The 21,362-nt window shown below is 44.4% G+C and overlaps 1 protein-coding gene across 1 annotated transcript in view; it reads right to left on the bottom strand.

Annotated features, from left to right (window-relative positions):
• Window positions 1–21,362, bottom strand: part of CASD1 (CAS1 domain containing 1) — a 163,794-nt gene that overhangs the window by 88,672 nt on the left and 53,760 nt on the right. Inside the window, exon 6 of the mRNA XM_030200634.1 lies at window positions 8,903–8,947. Coding sequence (XP_030056494.1) covers window positions 8,903–8,947 — 45 coding nt within the window. The remainder of the gene's footprint in view (window positions 1–8,902; window positions 8,948–21,362) is intronic.

Below are 21,362 nucleotides of genomic sequence, written 5' to 3'. Positions count from 1 at the left end.
GAATCAGTCAGACTCTAACCTCTACAAAATGGCCAAGAGCAAGGAGCTGTCTAAGGATGTCAGGGACAAGATCATACACCTGCACAAGGCTGGAATGGGCTACAAAACCATCAGTAAGACGCTGGGCGAGAAGGAGACAACTGTTGGTGCCATAGTAAGAAAATGGAAAAAGTACAAAATGACTGTCAATCGACAAAGATCTGGGGCTCCACGCAAAATCTCACCTCGTGGGGTATCCTTGATCATGAGGAAGGTTAGAAATCAGCCTACAACTACAAGGGGGGAACTTGTCAATGATCTCAAGGCAGCTGGGACCACTGTCACCACGAAAACCATTGGTAACACATTACGACATAACGGATTGCAATCCTGCAGTGCCCGCAAGGTCCCCCTGCTCCGGAAGGCACATGTGACGGCCCGTCTGAAGTTTGCCAGTGAACACCTGGATGATGCCGAGAGTGATTGGGAGAAGGTGCTGTGGTCAGATGAGACAAAAATTGAGCTCTTTGGCATGAACTCAACTCGCCGTGTTTGGAGGAAGAGAAATGCTGCCTATTACCCAAAGAACACCGTCCCCACTGTCAAGCATGGAGGTGGAAATGTTATGTTTTGGGGGTGTTTCTCTGCTAAGGGCACAGGACTACTTCACCGCATCAATGGGAGAATGGATGGGGCCATGTACCGTACAATTCTGAGTGACAACCTCCTTCCCTCCGCCAGGGCCTTAAAAATGGGTCGTGGCTGGGTCTTCCAGCACGACAATGACCCAAAACATACAGCCAAGGCAACAAAGGAGTGGCTCAGGAAGAAGCACATTAGGGTCATGGAGTGGCCTAGCCAGTCACCAGACCTTAATCCCATTGAAAACTTATGGAGGGAGCTGAAGCTGCGAGTTGCCAAGCGACAGCCCAGAACTCTTAATGATTTAGAGATGATCTGCAAAGAGGAGTGGACCAAAATTCCTCCTGACATGTGTGCAAACCTCATTATCAACTACAGAAGACGTCTGACCGCTGTGCTTGCCAACAAGGGTTTTGCCACCAAGTATTAGGTCTTGTTTGCCAGAGGGATTAAATACTTATTTCCCTCTGCAGAATGCAAATAAATTCATATACTTTCCACAATGTGATTTTCCGGATTTAATTTGTGATGTGCTATCTCTCACTGTTACCAATAACCTACCCTTCAATTATGGGCTGCTCATGTCTTTGTCAGTGGGCAAACTTACAAAATCAGCAAGGGATCAAATACTTATTTCCACCACTGTACATTGCAGGTGTAAATGTCCATGCCTAGATTATTTAAGTATGAACTATTTTATAATCTACACACAGACTTTCAAATTCCCCGTGCTCTGCTCTTGTATATTATGTGCCATCGTGTTAACGTGCTTACTTTTATACAGGTGTGAGTTTTATAACAACCCACATACAGTATGCATAAAATTATTTCCAAAGAGGAGCAGCTGTGCCAGAGTATAGCTCTGCGGAAGGCAGACTGCAGAACTCTAGCAGCTTGAACTCAGCCTTGATGCCCTAGCACACTTTAACTACTCCATGTTAACAATGCTAATGAAAATGTAGCAGGAACAGGAAACAAGATTAAGCGGATTAACCTAAAATCCCAGTGCTGCACACTACATCAGGTAAAAATGCTCTTTCAATCCTAGCTTAAATGCGTAGACTGAGCAACAGGCAAGGAATCCTGAAGGGTGGGGATAAAACACCAACATTACAATGAAAACTAGTTGTTGGTCTAAAGAATGGCACTACATTTTGTCCATAAAGTATATCCTGCTCTCTACCTTCAGAATGTCACTGTAGTATTTGAGCTTTACATAGGAGAAAACAGGAAAAATGTTTAAACACACAAATAATCACTAGCTCAGAAGCATACCTTAACATTTTCCAAGTAGCACACATCCCTCTCCCTAAAGCACTGTTGATCACATATGAATGCTAATTATAAAAGACACCACCAAGAGATCAAATTTTGACCTCTAATTTTGTTCAAGGAAAATGCACAAAAAAAATAAGATGAGCTACTTACACTAACCTCTCTAAGCAGCATATTTAAAGTAACAATGGAAAGCAGATCTGAAAGGATAAATTATACAAAATATGGTCAGGAATACCCAGAAATTCCTCATGCCTTCATCTTTTTTTCTTTTAAAGGTGAGGAAGCACAAACCCTCAGATCATAGGCGCAAGTGATTGGGGGTACCAAACACAATACAAATTACCCCTCCCCAGACACAATGAAAGAGCTTGCTGATATCCACAGAGCAGGTTCCTATGCCTCAGATATGGGCAATTAAAAACAATTACCTTAAATTGCTCTGAGCAGCCTTAAGCAAACAAAAAGAGACAAACACAAGGACTACAACTGGCTCTGCCACATTACAAAGCAACTGACATTACAGCCTGTTCTGATTTCCAAACTACTCTCCTCCCAGAGGTTTGCTGGGATCAAAAAGCCAAGCATGAGAAACTCAGTAGGTGTGTCATGGCTGAGTGAAGACTAAGAGGCAGATGCAGCAACCAAACGTAAAAAAATCAAAATCGTTAAAGTCCCTAACGATTTTTAAAAAACGAAGAATGCACCAAAAAAAAAAAGTCACACATGCTCAGATCGGTATTCAAACGTACAATGTATCAAAGAATCACAATACACATCGGTAATCGGCCCCTAAATCATGCGCAGAGCAGCCAAGCGTTTTGCTGGCTGCTCTGCGCATGCTGCAAACGTAAAAACAAACATAAAAAAAGCCACAACACATACACGTGGCTACCCGGTCAGCAAAATCCAAAAACAAAGGATCGGGAGGGGGCAAGGGCGCTCATTAGGAGCGTCCTGTATGGACAGCCTTGCCCCCCCCCCCCGCTGCTCCCTACTTTCCACCGCTCCCCGCCCCCGAAAAAGCAAAATGCTAGCTGGCTGCCCCGGTCCCCCTCCCTTCCTGTTCCTGTGTTCTGCAGAGCTAACTCCGCCTCCCGTCATTCTTTCGCCCCGTGCCCCGCCCCCGCTGCCCCCCCTGAGGTCGACTACGCCGCTCCCCCCCTCCACCGAGACCCCCTCCCTATTAACGACCCGAGCAGCGCCTCTCACCTCTTTCAGAAGCGCTGCACGGGCAGGAACATCTATTGTGTTGGTTGTAGAGTCTCCATGACGTCTCTTCTTCCCTGGCCCAGGCCCCGCCTCCTTCTGACGTAGGTTACTTACGTCAGAAGGAGGCGGGGCCGAGGCCAGGGAAGAAGAGACGTCATGGAGACTGTACAACCAACACAATAGATCTTCCTGCCCGTGCAGCGCTTCAGAAAGAGGTGAGAGGCGCTGCTCGGGTCGTTAATAGGGAGGGGGGTCTCGGTGGAGGGGGGGAGCGGCGTAGTCGACCTCAGGGGGGGCAGCGGGGGCGGGGCACGGGGCAGAAGAATGACGGGAGGCGGAGTTAGCTCTTCAGAACACAGGAACAGGAAGGGAGGGGGACCGGGGCAGCTAGCATTTTGCTTTTTCGGGGGGGGGGGGGGGGAGCGGCAGAAAGTGGGGAGCAGCAGGGGGGGGGGCAAGGCCGTCCATACAGGACGCTCCTGATGAGCGCCCTTGCCCCCTCCCGATCCTTTTTTATTTTTTTTATTTGATGTGTTTTCTGACGTCCTTTGGACCAATCACAGCGCTTTTAGCTCTGCTAATGCGCTGGGATTGGCTCAAAGTTTGTTTATTTTTTCACTTAATGATTTTTCCTGGCACAGAGCTGTCCTAACGAGAGGTCCAGACCTCTCGTTAGATTTCCTGCCTTTTCCCTGCGTAAAGGCAATCGGAAAAGGTTAGTGCATGTCGTTTCAATGGGGTTTTCACACTAATTGCTCATCTCCATTCCGTTTTCGTTAGCTGCTGGCTTCCTCGGTAAAAGCCCTTTGATGCATGCAACGGATCAAATTTTCCTCGTTGGAGGGTCATTAAAGGCTCATTTAGCTTTAGTGCATCTGCCTCTAAGAGACCTTACCTCTTTAAAGGGGATGCAGGGCTGTGAATGTTGATGTGAGTGCCATAACTGAAAATTATTTCCTCAAATGGTAGTGCAATTTCTGGAGCAACAGTCTGGGCCTGCATTTATATTTTATGTACGCTCTTCTGATTAACAGTTTAAACCAAAATAATATAGACACCTGCCAACTGGATATAGACACCTGTCAATTGGGTACTATACAGTTATTGCAGGACAGAGATCTACTTCCCCCTACATCCACGCCTACCCAAACACGCCTATACGTGGGTTCCATACAAGTATGTGCTAACTTGTCTCAGTGCATACTTAAGTATAGGATATTTTTATAAGAAGCACTTTAGGGGCATACAATGTACATGCAAAAATGACTATAAGACAACCTGACAAAGTTCTATTCCGATAAACAGTTCATAATATACACTAAGGCTCTTCTAGATTGTCACAAAGCTTCAGCTGTTATATTTTTATATTTCTGTATTATCATAATGAATTCTACCAGAACTGCAGATTTAGAAATGTCAAGTTCTTCCAACATTTTAAGATATTCTATTCTATTCCTGTTTTTATATCCAACCTAAATAATCCTGGAATCAAAGTAGGTTACATGCAGGAAATAACAACAACTAATTCAGTACTAAATATATACTGCAAATCATCCATGTACGTATTAAATAAATAAGTGTTCAACACTCTCCTAAACAACATATAATTAGGGAGTGTCTGTATCTGAGTTGGAATAGAATTCCATATCCTACTAGACTGGTAAATACACAAACTTTCATGAGTATGTTCATAGTGAACCTGAGAAACAGAAGGACTACCCAGTCTTAAAAAGGATGTAAAACAAGAAGCAGAGCGAATAACAGGAAAAGCAATCAACTGAATAAGATCTTGAGGACAGCAGCCACTAAAAACCCAACACACCACCTTAAATTCAATGCAAGCATCAATTATCAGCCAATGCAAGTCCCTCAGCAGTGGTCACATGATCAAATTTCCTGCAACCAAACAGCAATACACACATACAAAACTTAACAATAATCCAGCTGAAACATCAACACTGCCTAAACCAAAAGTTGGGTAAAATTGGATCTAATGGATCTTAGTTCACAAAACATGAAAGTGGAGTGGTCATTTTCTTCCTGTAATACGTACTTGTATTTTGTTCCATTCGGTTGTTATTCTATAGTAGAAGATTGATGCCCTTAGGTTGGCCATTTTGGGGGGTTACTTCTGGCTTAGGGGTGTTCGTGTGTGTGTTTGGGCTCTGAGGTGTTTGTGTATTGCGTGGGGATGATTGGGTTTTTTTTTTTCTTTTACCTTGGCTTGAAGTTTGCCTGCATCAGTGAATGATCAGATAGAAGAAATGTAGCTAGTACATAAAAGCAATACCCACAGCAGTGAAAAATGTCCTCCAGTAACTGTCATGTCTAAAGGATAAATGAACAGTGGACGTTCAATGTGTTATAGAGTAGTTGCTTGGGGAAGAACACCTTTTTTCAGTAGTTTGGTGTTCCGATCAGCAAATTACTTGTTCAGAGAGAGGAGGATGCTATGGCTAATCATGGTAGCCAAGAGGAGAAGCGTAGACAGCATGTGGGTCATGCAGCTCCGAATAGGGTGCAACTTTGTGTAGGCTGCCTGCAGTGCTGGTGGTGGGTCATCCAGAACTGAGCTCTCACAGGACATGGACCCTGACCCCCAGTAGCAGTTCACCTTTCGCAGATCATCTACGTCTAGTGTTCCCGCAACCTTAGGGTGCAACGCTGTGCTGACTCCTTGGCTGGTCAGCACCGAACGTGGTGAGAGTGAGACTACTCTGTCCTTCTGGGCTGGAGTGTGCTGTGGTATGCCAATGTTTGATTGCACTGCCAATGCGAATCTGCCTGCTCTGGTCCACCAGCACCAAAGCGGGTTACAATCAAACATACATAAAACAAACAATTTTGAGCGTACAGCTGACATGGGCTAGAGATCATAAGGTAGCCTTGGGGGGGGGGGGGGGCTATTCTACATTCTTTTTTTGTGTGTGTGTAATGCAATTGCAAAGTAATGAAGTTATGATCTTGCACAGTAGTTTATATGCTAAATCGAGTACTCAAAACAAATGCTTTTGATACAAAAGGTTAGCAGGAATTTAAGTCTGTAAATTTGGAATGATAAGCTCCTTAGGAATTAGCCTGTGAAGATATGACATCAGCCGTCACTCCAAATGTGGAGCAAAGTCATCCAATGTAAAAGCACTATGGCTTTTAGTTTCAGTTTTCATTAGCTAACGTCCATGTGAGAGGAGGCTATTTTGCTTGGAGGCAAAATATGGTCTTTCATTATTTAAATTATTATATATATTCTGGCTTGGATTTCAGGGCTCTGTAGGGTATGATGAAGATGCAGTGTTTTAATTAACTTGTGACATGTAGAAGCTAGATTCTACGAGAAAGGAACCACAAGTACTGATCAATCTATAGTGATAGTAAGGAAATTATATTACAATGAAATTAAGTTTATATATTAGAAAATAACTTGAGAAAGGTATTGCTCTTGATTGTAATTTTTCAGAGAATATAGTTCTCACATTCAGTAACATCAATGCGCTTTTTTATTCTGGATTGTGAATCAAGCTGGTATAATGTCCGCAGTGTAGACCAGTGTCTGGACTCCTTTACCCTATTTCAGTAATAATCTATATCATGCTTGTCTTAATCAGTTTTATAACTAAATACAAAATTTAGCAGAGGGCTGCTGACTGCAGGCTCTGAAAATCCCCAGTGTATATGGGCTTAAAAAAGGTTTGGACAAGTTCCTGGAGGAAAGTCATAGTCTGCTATTGACACAAACATGAGGAAGCCACTGCTTGCCCTGGGATTAGTGGCATGGAATCTTGCTACTATTTGGTATTCTATATCAAAAGGGAACAAAAGATCCTGTGATGTGAAAAAAGGGGCAGTAAAGTTGCTCTATCAGCGCTGAATCTGCAAATGCAGGATAAGCAGTCGCCATTTATTATAACTTTATCTGCTCAGAGTTCGTTGTGGCATTTCTCATTTTGAAAATATTTAATGTGTGTGAATTATACATTTATATTTAATTATGTTTTTTCAAATGAAGTAGCAATATTATTCTCATGGAAGTTTTGGTTCTGGCTGGCAAATGATTGATGTTATGCAGTAGGCTCAAGGGTTTGAAATAGCTGAGCGCAATAGGAGACCTAATAGCCTGGCCACTGATATTTATCTGATACCCCCAGTCATAGTAACATAGTAGATGACGGCAGAAAAAGACCTGCACGGTCCATCCAGTCTGCCCAACAAGATAACTCATATTTGCTGCTTTTTGTGTATACCCTACTTTGATTTGTACCTGTGCTCTTCAGGGCACAGACGGTATAAGTCTGCCCAGCACAATCCCCGCCTCCCAACCACCAGCCCCTCCTCCCAACCACCGTCTCTGGCACAGACCGTATAAGTCTGCCCAGCACTATCCTCACCTACCAACCACCAGCCCTGCCTCCCAACCACCGGCTCTGGCACAGACCGTACAAGTCTGTCCAGCACTATCCCCACCTCCCAACCACCAGTCCCACTGCCCACCACCGGCTCTGGCACAGACCGTATAAGTCTGCCCAGCACTATCCCCGCCTCCCAACCACCAGCCCCACCTCCCGATCTTGACTAAGCTCCTGAGGATCATTCCTTCGGCACAGGATTCCTTTATGCTTATCCCAAGCATGTTTGAATTCCGTTACCGTTTTCATTTCCACCACATCCTGCGGGAGGGCATTCCAAGCATCCACTACTCTCTCCGTGAAAAAATACTTCCTGACATTTTTCTTGAGTCTGCCCCCCTTCAATCTCATTTCATGTCCTCTCGTTCTACCGCCTTCCCATCTCCGGAAAAGGTTCGTTTGCGGATTAATACCTTTCAAATATTTGAACGTCTGTATCATATCACCCCTGTTTCTTCTTTCCTCCAGAGTATACATGTTTAGTTCAGCAAGCCTCTCCTCATACGTCTTGTAACGCAAATCCCATACCATTCTCGTAGCTTTTCTTTGCACCGCTTCAATTCTTTTTACATCCTTAACAAGATACGGCCTCCAAAACTGAACACAATATTCCAGGTGGGGCCTCACCAACGACTTATATAGGGGCATCAACACCCCCTTTCTTCTGCTGGTCACACCTCTCTCTATACAGCCTAACAACCTTCTAGCTACGGCCACCGCCTTGTCACACTGTTTCGTCGCCTTCAAATCCTCAGATACTATCACCCCAAGATCCCTCTTTCCGCCCGTACCTATCAGACTCTCCCCGCCTAACACATACGTCTCCCGTGGATTTCTATTCCCTAAGTGCATCACTTTGCATTTCTTCGCATTGAATTTTAATTGCCAAACCTTAGACCATTCTTCTAGCTTCCTCAGATCCTTTTTTCATGTTTTTGTCCTCCTTTTTTCACATCACAGGATATTTTGTTTCCTTTTGATAGATGATTATTTTTGAGGAACATTAGTATGTAAATCATATTGATGGTTGTTTTCCCTTTTCTTCATTGATGACTATTTGGGATTCTACCAGGTACTTGTGATCTGGATTGGCCACCATCAGTCTGAACCAGTATGGCTATTCTTATGTTATGAAACAATGTCTGCACATAAGATATTGCAAAATAGAGAAATTACTAATGATGCCACTGAAAACTGTCAGATTTTCATTTTAAAAGCTGTTATCTAGAGCAATATTCTACATTAAATAACATGAACTTTTCCTATAGACACCTAATGACAAACTTACATGAAAACAAAATCGAAAAATATTTGCAACTATGGTTCATCATGATCATAGAACAAAAGTAGAAAGTGACATGGCATTCAAGTCAGAAGAATAAGTGACTTACCGTAGCTGCTCCCACCATAATTATATTCGGCTTTGAAGCAGAACTCTAAAAACACAAAAGCAATGGTATTAAAAGATTTTGAGGAGAATGCACAAAGAGCTAATACACTCAGACTTATAAATTTTCCCAAGCAGCCTATGATAGCTCCATTAATAACTTTTAAAAGATATTTAAGTGAAGTTTTGAAGATACCGGAAAAGGCCTATCCGCCTATATCAAAAATTTATTTTCTACCACCTTATAAGAGAAAGGAGAACCAACAATTGGTAGAACAAGGAAATGAAATTCCTTTTGATACTTTGGATTTAAATTTGACACAAACTTTGGAAGATGATAATCTGGGACTAACACCAATGACTTTAATTGTCTCACTTGTATTACAACCGGACAGAGACTGGCTACTTAAACAATTTTTTCTTCATAGAGAACAGCTTTTTTTGAATTATAAAATAAAAATGTTTCCGGACCCAAAAACGCCGTAAAGAATTCCTTAAATTACGCCCAAAAGTACAACAGTTGGGCGCTCTTTGTTGGTTAAACTTCCCATGTAAATGTGTAGTTAAATTGAACTCGGTCAAATATATATTCTTTGACCCTATTCAATTTGACTCCTTTTTGAGTGCAAAAATTGCCCTGTTACCCTCTGTACAGTTAAGACAAATAATTACATCAACTCCGTGATTAAATAGACACTCCTAGAACTCCCTCTCATTCCTTAGTTCCTTATAGAAAGAATTTGCAATTTATTCTTTATAATTACCTGAATATTGTGGTTTGCCTCCCATATTGTGGACTATAGATGAATGACTTAATGTGATTTAAAATGTCATCTTATATTGTAAACTTATTTTCTTAAGTAATATGTTTTCCTCTTATTTTATTATTTCAATGTAAGATGAGAATTATGGAATTACTTTTTTTTGTTAACTTTTTTTTCCTTTGTTAATGCATCTTTACCAAGCAAGATTTAGCCTTGTAATTACTGTTAAATTGTAAAAAAAAAAAAAAAGATTTTGAGGAAAGTTCATAGAAAAGGGCACTCTTCTGATGATCATATATAGTAATCTATGTAGCGGTACCTCATAAAATTTTCAACATTCGTGTCCTTTCAAAGCACATTGCGGAACCATGCAGTCATCCACACCAGGAATTCTCAACCCAGTCCGGTTTTCAAGATATCCACAGTGAATATGCATGAGATAGATATGTAAATCTATCTCATCAATATTCAGTGTGGTTATCCTGAAATCCTGACTGGTTTAGTGTGGCCCGAAGACTGGGTTGAGAACCCCTGATCTACACTAACGGATAAATCAGATGCATCCCTGCACAAAGACAGGTATCAGCAGGAAACAGATTAACTGGCCCATCCAGTCTGCCTAGCTATTCCTGTCCACACTGTAAGGATATATCCTAGCTGCAAGGTGTAGAAAGCTTGGTCATTATATGATAATCATTTGTTTCCCAAGAAAATTTTTGTTGTCTGCAACTAGTTTCTACCATTGTGGGTAGATAAGCGTACAAGATTCCACACTTAAACCAATATCCAAGCTCTTCCACCCATGCTTTTCTTCAAAGCTCTGTAGTAATCTGAACAAGTACCAAAACTAGTGAAGCTGTTAAGAAAATATCTCAACTCTGAGGGTGCTGTGGTCTTTAGGAACAGTACCTTGTTACCACCAATTTGATGGCGCTGACCCAGTTATTTCTGAGGAGTTGTAACCCCATTGGAGCAACCTGAGTAACCAGTTGCCTGCAGTATTGTTAGGTAATGTTCCTATTATTCCTGCTCTGTTTTGTCATTATCACTAGGAGTAGCCTAGTGGTTAGTGCAGTGGACTTTGATCCTGGGGAACTGAGTTTGATTCCCACTGCAGCTCCTTGTGACTCAGGGCAAGTCACTCAACCCTCCATTGCCCCTGGTACAAAATAAGTACCTGAATATATGTAAACCGCTTAGACTGTAGTTGCAAAAAACCTCAGAAAGGCCCATTTCCTTTTCCCTTCCCTAAGGAAGTAAATGGTGGGCTTTTTACAATACTGCAACTTCTCAACCAAATGTTGTAGAATATAATACTGGACTAGAGCCATGAGGCCCATCTAGTCTGCCTAATTTTATACTCGATACTCCACTTGATGACTGGCTTTCTCTTCACATACTCCCTCTACAGAACCTTTATGCTTATCCCATGTTTCTTGAATTTTGTGATTTCTCTCTACCACTTCTCTTGAGAGGCCATTCCATGCATCCGCACTCTATACAAGAAGTATTTTCTGATAGCGCTCCCAAGCTTGCCCTCTTGAGTCTCATACCATACTGTACTGTTTCTCAAGCTAGAACTGAATACATACTAGCCAGTCTTCTTTGAAGGTGTGAATTAACAGAGGATAAAGGTGAGCTGATTGATGTAGAATCTAGATGAAGTACTTCATGAGAGACTCCTGAGAAAATTAAAGAGTCATGGAATAGGAGGCAAATGCCCTTCTGTGGATTACGAATTGGTTATTGGACAGAAAACAGAGGGTAGGGTTAAATGGCCATTTCTCTCAATGGTGAGAAGAGTGAATGATGAGGAGGGGGCATAGTGGAGTGATGCAGGGATCTATATTGGACCGATGCTATTTAACTTATTTATAAAATGTTCTGGAAATCGAATGATGAGTGAGGTGATTAAATTTGCAGATGACACAAAACTATTCAAAGTTGTCAAAACACATGCGGATTGTGAAAAATTACAGGAAGACCTTAGGAAACTGAAAGACTGGGCATCCAAATGGCAGATGAAATTTAATATAGGCAAATGCAAAATGATGCACATTGGGAATAATCATCCAAATCATAGTTACCTGATGCTAGGGTCCAATTTAGGAGTCAGGACTCAAGAAAAAGACCTAGGTGTCATTGTAGACAATAAGCTGAAATCTTTTGCTCAGTGTGCGACAGCGACGGCCAGAAAAGCAAACAGGATGCAAGAAATTATTAGGAGCAGGATGCAAAATAAGACCAAAAATATTATAATGCCTCTGTATTGCTCTATGATGCAACCTCACCTTAAGTATTATGTGCAATTCTGGACACCATATCTCAAAAAAGATATAGCAGAATTAGAAACGGTTCAAAGCAGAGCGACCAAAATGATAGAGGGGATGGAACTGCTCCCATACGAGGAAAGGCTAAAAAGTTTAGGGTTCTTCAGTTAGGAAAAGAGGCAGCCGACTGTGGGCCAGATGCACTAAACCTAACAAGTCAGCAATGTGTTTTTTAAACTAGTTCTAGCCAGTTTAGCGAGCAAGTAGTAAAACGAGACACGCACAAAAGGGTTCTCCGAGCCATAGCTTACGAAAACGGAATGCAAATGAGCTAATAGCTATTATAATGAGCTAATTACTATTACAATGTGCATGAAAGGCGATGCACAGCCCTTTTCTGACCTCGTGCACAAAGCAGTCCCTACCTTTACTGTGGAAAATCTAATGCCTGGCTAAGGGTGCTGTGAGCTGCAGACCATCTGTTGTTGGTGCAAGGAAGTTGATCTGCCGGCTCTCACTCCTACCGATGGCCAGCAGCTTGAGGAACACTTTTGATTTTTCTTTTATAGCTATTCCAGCTGCTCTCTCTCAGCCAATCACAACGCGTTTAGCTGACACCAGTGTCAGCTAAACACACTGTGAATGGCAGGCACTTCTATAGCAATTGATATTGGAGCCTTCCTGGGAAAGGTGGTGAAGCATGGCTACAGGAAACGTCTTGCAGAAGCATTTTAAACAGAATCAAGGTAAACAAGCAAAGGCTGTAGACATCTATTATACATGCAGCTTGTCTGCGTGTATGAAGCCGTCTGTGGCATGCGCACAGCAGCCACGCTTAATGCTTGGCTGCTCAGCGCATGCTCAGCTGACCAACTGGCTTCTCCCCCTAGGATGGAAATTGCATGCAAACGAGCTAACAGCGAGCAGCTCATTTGCATGCAATTTCCTTCATGCATGCTCATTTTTTTCAGAATTGCTAAGAAGCTACCAGGGATCGGTAAGGGAAGGGCTTTTACCGTGAAGTTAATGCATCTGGGCCTGTGTCAGTTAAGAGCGATTCTGTCCAGTTTAAGCATGGAAAGGTAAAGGGAATGGGACTTGTATACCGCCTTTCTGTGGTTTTTGCAACTACATTCAAAGCGGTTTACATAGTATATACAGGTACTTATTTGTACCTGGGGCAATGGAGGGTTAAGTGACTTGCCCAGAGTCACAAGAAACTCCAGTGGGAATCAAACCCAGTTCCCCAGGATCAAAGTCCGCTGCACTAACCACTAGGCTACTCCTCCAGTTTTAGAAGTATTGCTCAGAATGTCCTTTTTTACCACACCTTGATTATTGCAACTCTTTATATGGGAGACTAACATCAAGGTTATTATGAAGATTACAGCTGCTTCAGAATATGGCTGCAAGACTGATTCTGAGAGTCAATAAATTTGAAAGAGTGACTCCTCTTTTCAAAAGGTTGCATTGACTCCCAGTGCACTCGCGTATTAAGTTTAAAATAGCCTGTATGACTTTTAAAACTTTGGTGGACAAAATTCAGTCCTGTTTATCTAAATATTTGACCTTGTTTGTTGTCTGCTAGACAAGCTTTTCTTTCTATACATTCTAATGCTTTGTTGTTTTCAAAATTTTGTGGAGTTAGCTTTGAAACCTGATAAATTATTTTCAATATTTAGCAGTAAAAATCTGATTGATATTCCAGATCAGGTTAGATCCATTTAGTCTTATTTTTTGTTTACAAAACAGTTGGAGGCTTTGTGGTTTTCAGATATAGATTCAGTTTAATTTAAATTGTATTGTTATTAATTTGTAATTCCATCTGATTGAGATGTTTCTTTTCTTGTAATCTGCAATGAATCCCATAGAGATATAGCGGAATATAAATATGAATGGAATGGAATATGATCGAGGTCTACAAAATCCTGAGTGGTGGAGGTGAATTGATTTTTCACTCTTTCAAAAAGTACAAAGACCAGGGGACACTCAATGAAATTGCATGGAAATACTTTTAAAACAAATAGGAGGAAATGCTTTTTCACTCAAAGAATAGTTAAGCTCTGTAATTGGATGTGGTAACGGTGGCTACAGTACCTGGGTTTAAAAAAGGTTTGGAGAAGTTCCTGGAGGAAAAGTCCACAGTATGTTATCAAGATGGACATGGGGGACGCCGCTGCTTGCCTTGGGATTGGTAGCATGCAATGGTGCTAACTGGGTTTCTGCCAGGTACTTGTGACCAGGATTAGCCACTGCTGGATGCAGGATACTGGGCTAGATGGACCATTGGTCTGAACTAGTATAGCTATTTTTATGTTTTTATGTTATTTGTCTCCACCATTTCTCCTGAAAGGCCATTCCACGTACCCACACTCTATCCATGAAGAAATATTTTCTGATCTTGCTTCAGAGTCTACCCTCAAGCCTCATACTGTACAGCACTGTTTCTCAAGCTGGGACTAAATATGTCTTAGTCAGTCTGGCTTTCAGGATATTCACAGTGAATATGGATGAGACAGATCTACATGAACTGCCTCCACTGTATGGAAATAGTATGCATATTCATTTTCCTGGTTTTTATATCCAGCAAATTTCCAACAGGAGTCAAAGTGAGTTACACTAAGAATTCAATCACAATGTGAGATCTTCCATAGGAAATGTATATCAAATAAAAAGGCTTTCAAAATTTGTCTAAACTGGAAATAATCTTCTGTACTCTGAATCTGAACTGGAATTGAATTCCACAATTTCACCGAAAACTAACTAAAAGAACTGTCATAAAAACGCTTGTAACAGATCTTTAACAGCTGGAATGCTAAATTCAACAGATAACTGGAACGAATGGACAAATTGTAAGATAAGACACTAAAAATGTATGATCCAATGGGCAACAACCACAGAAAATCTTACATATCAAACAGGCCACTTTAAAATCAACTCTAGCCCAACTGGCAGCCAATACAAACCCTTCAGTAAAGGAGTAACATGTACAAACTTTTTAAGGTAGAAAATTAGTCTACCTGAACAATTCTGCAAGGACTGCAACTTTACTTGAAGGGTCTGACAAATATCTAATATAATAAAACGCACCGTGAACGTTCTGAAGACAACATTCTGAAGTCACTCAAACACTCCCTGGCTGTAGGGTTCGTGGATTCATGGTGTGAAGCCAGCCAGCCGTCTCTGCCCCGTCCTCGCGTCAAACGTCATGACGTCGAGGGCGGAAAAAAAACAAAACCTTGCTAGCGCCCGTTTCATTTGTGTCAGAAACGGGCCTTTTTTACTAGTCAGCATATAAAGAGCTGCAATAATCTGTGGTAAAACAAAAGCTTGAACCAATACTTTAAACTGATCAGGGAAGAAAGATGATCTAATTGTCCTGAGCTGTCGTAATTTGAAAAGCAATCCTCTTACTCAGGTTTTTTTCATCTAGTTTCTACTGTTAATAACTACATAACTACTACTACTACTAATCATTTCTATAGCACTACTAAACATACGCAGCGCTGTACACTTGAACATGAAGAGACAGTCCCTGCTCAACAGAGCTTACAATCTAATTAGGACAGACAAACAGGACAAACAAGTGATAAGGGAATATTAAAGTGAGGATGATAAAATAAGGGTTCTGAACAAGTGAACAAGAGTTAGGAGTTAAAAGTGGCATCAAAAAGGTGAGCTTTTAGCTTAGATTTGAAGACGGCGAGAGATGGAGCTTGACATACCGGCTCAGGAAGTCTATTCCAGGCATAAGGTGCAGCAAGATAAAAGGAACGGAGTCTGGAGTTAGCAGTGGAGGAGAAGGGTGCAGATAAGAGAGATTTACCCAGTGAACGGAGTTCCCGGGGAGGAATGTAGGGAGAGATGAGAGTGGAGAGGTACTGAGGAGCTGCAGAGTGAATGCACTTATAGGTCAATAAGAGGAGTTTGAACTGTATGCGGAAACGGATAGGAAGCCAGTGAAGTGACTAACACCTCCAACGTTCTGAAACTGACTCCGTGGCAGTGAAGGGTTGTAGGGTTCGTGCTGCCTGTAACGCTGTATCCATCTCCTGTTGTGACGTTAGCGTCCCTCCCTTCCAGCTCCAGGCCCCCTCCCTCCGATTTTTAAAAGTCATCTTCACTTACGAAGTCAGGTTTATGACGGACGGCAGCAGCAGTAAAAGGCGTGCAGGCTCGGCCCTTCTCTCTCTCTCGGCTGTGGTCCCGCCCTTGCGGAAACAGGAAATGAGGGCGGGACCACAGCTGAAAGAGAGAACGGCCGAGCCTGCACGCCTTTTACCGCTGCTGGTGGCCGACGTAACCCCAACAAGGAAAGTGAAGATGACTTAAAACAGCTTTATTCTACAACTAGTAAAAAAGGCCCGTTTCTGACACAAATGAAACAGGCGCTAGCAAGGTTTTCCTTGGAGTGTGTATGTTTGAGAAAGTGTGTGTGAGAGTGACTGTGTGAAAGAGAGAGTGAATGTGCGAGTGTGTGTGTGTGACAGAGACAGAGTGACTGGGTGCGAGTGTGTCTGTGAGAGAGAGGTGTGTGTGTGTGAGAATGAGAGTGTGTGCGACTGCAGCAGCCTCGGCTCCCTGTACATACAGGATCACCCCACAGCTTTTGAGACGCACAACACTCGTGCAATTACAAAGGCTGGCCACTACACCCATGACTTTTATACTTTAAGAGAATTCTGACATCACATGCTAATAGCAGCATAAAAACGTGCAAGCATTGCACTGCAAAGGCCCTATTTCCATGCGCGGGTCATATGGTAGGTACCCCGGCCTCTACTCCCTGCACTGACAGGCTGCCGTCGGGACCTCATTCCTTACCTGCGGTCACCGAAAGCGTCCTGCTCCCGCACAGGTAGCGCCAGTGAGGTCATAAAGAACTGCACAGGGACGCCAGCGACCCGCGCACGCACAGCCCACAATTCTCAGTATTCCTGCTGTACAGAGCCGTGACATCGCTAAAACCCGCCTACCACCTTCTACCTCGCTGCTGCCTGCGTGGCGGCGAGTGCGGCAGGGGCGGGGCCTCGTGTTGGTAGCGTGCGGTTGGTCAGTGCTGTGTGTGATGTACACGGAAGTATGTTACGTCAATTCAGGAGATGGATACAGCAGGAGCACAAATGCTTCGAGGATTCACTTTCTCAGCTTCAGAACGTTGAAGGTGCTTTTTATTATATAGGATACTACAATATTTGCTTACACTACTGTCTTTATTTCTTTACATAGCAATGCTAGCTAGTTTTATCAAAAATACAAGTCCCCCGATTTTCAAGTGGTAGTGAGGTTAAAGTCTGCCGCTGGCACTGAACCCGAATATTTAATGCCAGGCTGTTTCCGGTGACTGGCACTGAATATCCAGTTTCATGTTTGGCCACCAGCCAATAATGGTTAAGCCAATACTCAGCGCTAATCAGCCATCGGCTAGCACGTAAAGATAGGACAGCTATTTAAATGGATTTATGTGCTAACCTTTCAGGTCCTAAGTGTGACCCGCCCTCAAGACAAGTAGCTCATGATTATGAACTAACTGCAAATATTCAGCGGAGATAACGAGTTATCTTCCACTGAAAATTCGCAGATAGCCAGTTATGTGCGATTTAACTGGACAGCAGTTGTTGTGACCACAATATTCAGTTGGAGATGGCCAGCTTGCTCCCGTGCCAACACTCCTGCCCCAAAACTCGCATCTTCCCGAGCAGACACGTCTAGCCTGTAATGCTTCGCAAAAGTATGATGGGACGCCCAAGTAGCCGCCCGACAAATCTCTTCCAGAGATAAGGCCGACGCATCCTCCCAAGAGGATGCATACGGGCTTCCGATGGAACCACCATACGAGACTGTCCCTGGCCCTGCTCGACCAAGGAAGGCGCCGTTGATAATCCAGCAACGTCGGCAACCATCTGCTCAAAAGGAAATTCTGAAGAGGCCGCATGTGAGCCCTTGCCCATGGAATAACTCCAAGGTTGCCATCATGGAACCAAGGAGCTGCACATAGCCCTACACTCGGGGAGTGCGACGACTCAATAAGGTCCGTACCCTAGAAAGCAATTTGATCCTTCGCCCCTCGGGGAGTAACACCTTCCTCCTCTTCGTATCGAATTGCACTCCAAGATATTCCAGACTGAGTAGGAGCCAGATGACTCTTGTCCAGATTGACCACCGCAATCACTCGGACGGTGACCACTCGACTCTCCTCTGCTGTAGTCGCCTGAATCAGCCACCACCACCACCATTACTTTGGAAAAAGTGCATGGGGCAGTAGCCATCCCAAAAGCAAGGGCCCGAAACTGGAAGTGCTGACCGAGCACTGCAAATTGGAGAAATTGCTGATGGGGCTTCCAAATCGGAATATGTAGGTACGCTTCCCTCAAATCGAGAGCCGTCAAAAACTTGCCTGGTTGAACAGCAGCACAGCAATAACTGCCCTCAATGTCTCCATGCGGAAGTGATGAACCTGCAAAAACTGGTTTACATTTCTGAGATCAAGAATAGGCCGAAAAGCCCCTCCTTTCTTTGGCACCACAAAGAAGATGGAGTACCGACCTGTGCGCCTTTCGAGAGGAGGAACAGGCACGATAGCCCCTATCCTTAGCAGGTCTCGCAAACACTGCAGAACCGCTGTCCTCTTGGCCCGCGATAAACAGCGGGACTCCAGAAAAAGTCTGTGATGGGAGAGAATTCTAACTTGTAGCCCTCTCGTACTACATTGAGGACCCACTGGTCCAAAGTAATTCTGGCCAACTCTGGAAGAAAGAGAGAAAGCCGACCACCGATCTGCTCTCTTCCCGAGTGGACCTGCACCCCATCATTGGAAGGATCGAGCCGGAGCCCCCTGATGAAAGGGGGGTCCAGCCGGACGCTTCTCATTGCAAAAGGAAGAACGCTGCCCAAAACGAGAATGCTGGAAGGTTGCGTTGGAGTGCCCCGGGCGATACCGTCGCGACTCCCTGAACCGTGACCTCGAAGCTCCCTGCCTGGGCGTAGACTTGGTTCTATCCTCTGGGAGACGGTGAGATTTGGAATCCCCCAAATCTTTAACAATCTTTTCTAGGTCTTCCCCAAAAAGCAATTTCCTCAGAAAGGCAATTTAATAAGCCACTGCTTAGAGGCCATATCCGCGGCCCAATGAAGGAGCCACAGAAGACGTCAAGAGGAAACGGTCAAGGCCATGAGTTTGGCCGAAGCACAGACCAAATCATACAAGGCATCCGCCAAGTACGCAAGCCCAATATCCATCAGGGGCAATTGAGGAGTGTCCGATATATCCGACTCCGAAAACGAATCCATGACAGAATGTAGCCAACTGAGACAAGCTCTAGCCGCATAAGAACTACAAACAGAAGCTTGAAGTGTCAAAGCGGCCACCTCAAAGGCATGTTTCAAAGAGGCCTCCAGCCGTCTGTCTTGCATATCCTTGAGTGCCATACCACCTTCCACTGGAAGAGTAGTCTTCTTAGTGACCGCTGTCACCAGAGCATCCACCCTAGGTAGAGCAAACTTCTCTAAACGATCCGCTAAAACCGGATACAGCTGGGCTATAGCCTTGGCCACTTTCAGCCCCCCATCCGGATCCACCCACTGGGCCGAAATCAACTCTTCAATAGCTTCATGTACCGGAAAGGCCTTAGAAGGTCGTCTGGTACTAGCCATCTTGGGGTTGACCGCCTGAGAAGCCGCAACCTCAGGGTCCTCTATATTCAGGGCTTCCAGCGCCTGAGAGATAAAGGAGGACAACTCCTCCTTATGGAAAATCCTCACGGCGGAAGAGTCCTCCGGTTGGTCAGGGAGGACACCGTCCTCCATGTCCTCTACCCCCGTCTGTTCTGAGAGAGACACCACGGAGGGAGCTGCAGGCAACTGTATGCAGGACCCCTCCTCAGACCCCAAAGAAAGCCTAGGCCTTTTAAGGGAGGAGAAATCCTCTGGGGGGAAAACCCAAAATCTCTTGGTTACCCTCAGACCCCCTGAGAGGATCAAAGGTTGAAGCTGTCGCAGACGCGTGAGGGGGGGGGGGGCAAGGCTCTTTTCAACAAAAACGCCTGATGGAGTAGCAAAATAAACTCTGGTGAAAACCACTCCCCCGCAACGGAGGAGATTGCAGCCATGGCACCTGCACCACCACCCACAGTGCCTGACGCCCCCCCCCCCCCCCCCCGACTCCCCTACCAGCGGAGAAGAAGCTTTGCTCAAAACCGCTACCGGAGCCGGCTCAGCGACCGATCGCAAAATGGCGCGAGAATCGCCAGGCTCCGGGGGGGGGGGGGGGCCACCGCTCCGTCGAGTCCCGCCAAATCAGCGCACCCCGCGTTGCAAAGGCCCACCGCCGAACGCCATTTCCTGCATCGGGAACAGCGTTTTACCGCCTCTGCTGCTATCGCCTGCCCCCGAACAGGAACCTAGCAGGACTTACCCCGGACCGGGAAAGCGCGGGAACTCACAGCTGAGCCGAAGAAAAAAACTCTCCGACTCCACTTCGAGGCAGGTTCAGACAAGCAGGCAACAGAAAACGGGACTCGGATAGCAGTAACACAAACCTGCTGTCAGCAAAAACACACTTCCCTGTGCTTCTGTTTCTCTTAAACAAATTCTATGGTTCTCTTTTTTTTTTCTTAGTGAAGAGACAGAAACAAACAGGGAAGCAAAGGAACAGCAAAAGCCTGTTCAGAGGGAATTTGAGGTGCAGCAGGGACCCAGCAACTCTTTATGCTGCCAAAGGGGACACCACCAGTCCACCACCCCTGCTCAAACTGGCCACCGGCCCAGGAGCACCCTCAGAGGCCTTGGGCCCAGGAGCTGGAGAAAAAGCCGTCCACCACCTGCTGAGATACAGACATAATAACCGAGGAAGGAGCTGGCTGTCTGGCATCACTGCTTTAGTTTATCTCTATCTCCACCTGCTGGTAGGTGGACTTAACCCACTAGTTCCTGGATTCATCTGCTGCAAGTGACAAGGAAATAGCAAGTTTTAATAAACTATAAACTAAACTATAACTTTGGCGATCCCTTGGAGGAAGGGGGCAAACCTGCTCCTCTCAGCTTCAGGCAGCAACAAGCAGTACCAAGTACTGACAGCAGTAAAGGTGCTTAGAAAGAATACAGGGAACCCTGCCCATTTTATGTAAGTCAAATGTAGAGGCATGAAATCCATTACCATATATAGAGCAAAGGCCATCTCCTGCAATAGGGCCAGCACACCAACAGAATTTCAATTTTGGTACCAAATCAGGCCCAAAATCAGAGTTCAGGACTTGCACTTTTGGCCAAAACCACCCCTCCCCAACCTACCCCTGCCAGAGCGAGTCCTCTCAGCCCTGGAGCCCCCTCCCCCCAGGCCGGCCACTTGCCCTGTGGAAGACGGCAGGTGCCACCAAGCCAGCACCCCCCAGGTATACCCTTAACTGCCCTGGTGGTATAGTCACCTCTTCAG

Source organism: Microcaecilia unicolor, chromosome 1 (assembly GCF_901765095.1).
Source record: "Microcaecilia unicolor chromosome 1, aMicUni1.1, whole genome shotgun sequence".
Taxonomy (NCBI): domain Eukaryota; kingdom Metazoa; phylum Chordata; class Amphibia; order Gymnophiona; family Siphonopidae; genus Microcaecilia; species Microcaecilia unicolor.
This window is presented reverse-complemented; position numbering and strand designations above follow the sequence as displayed.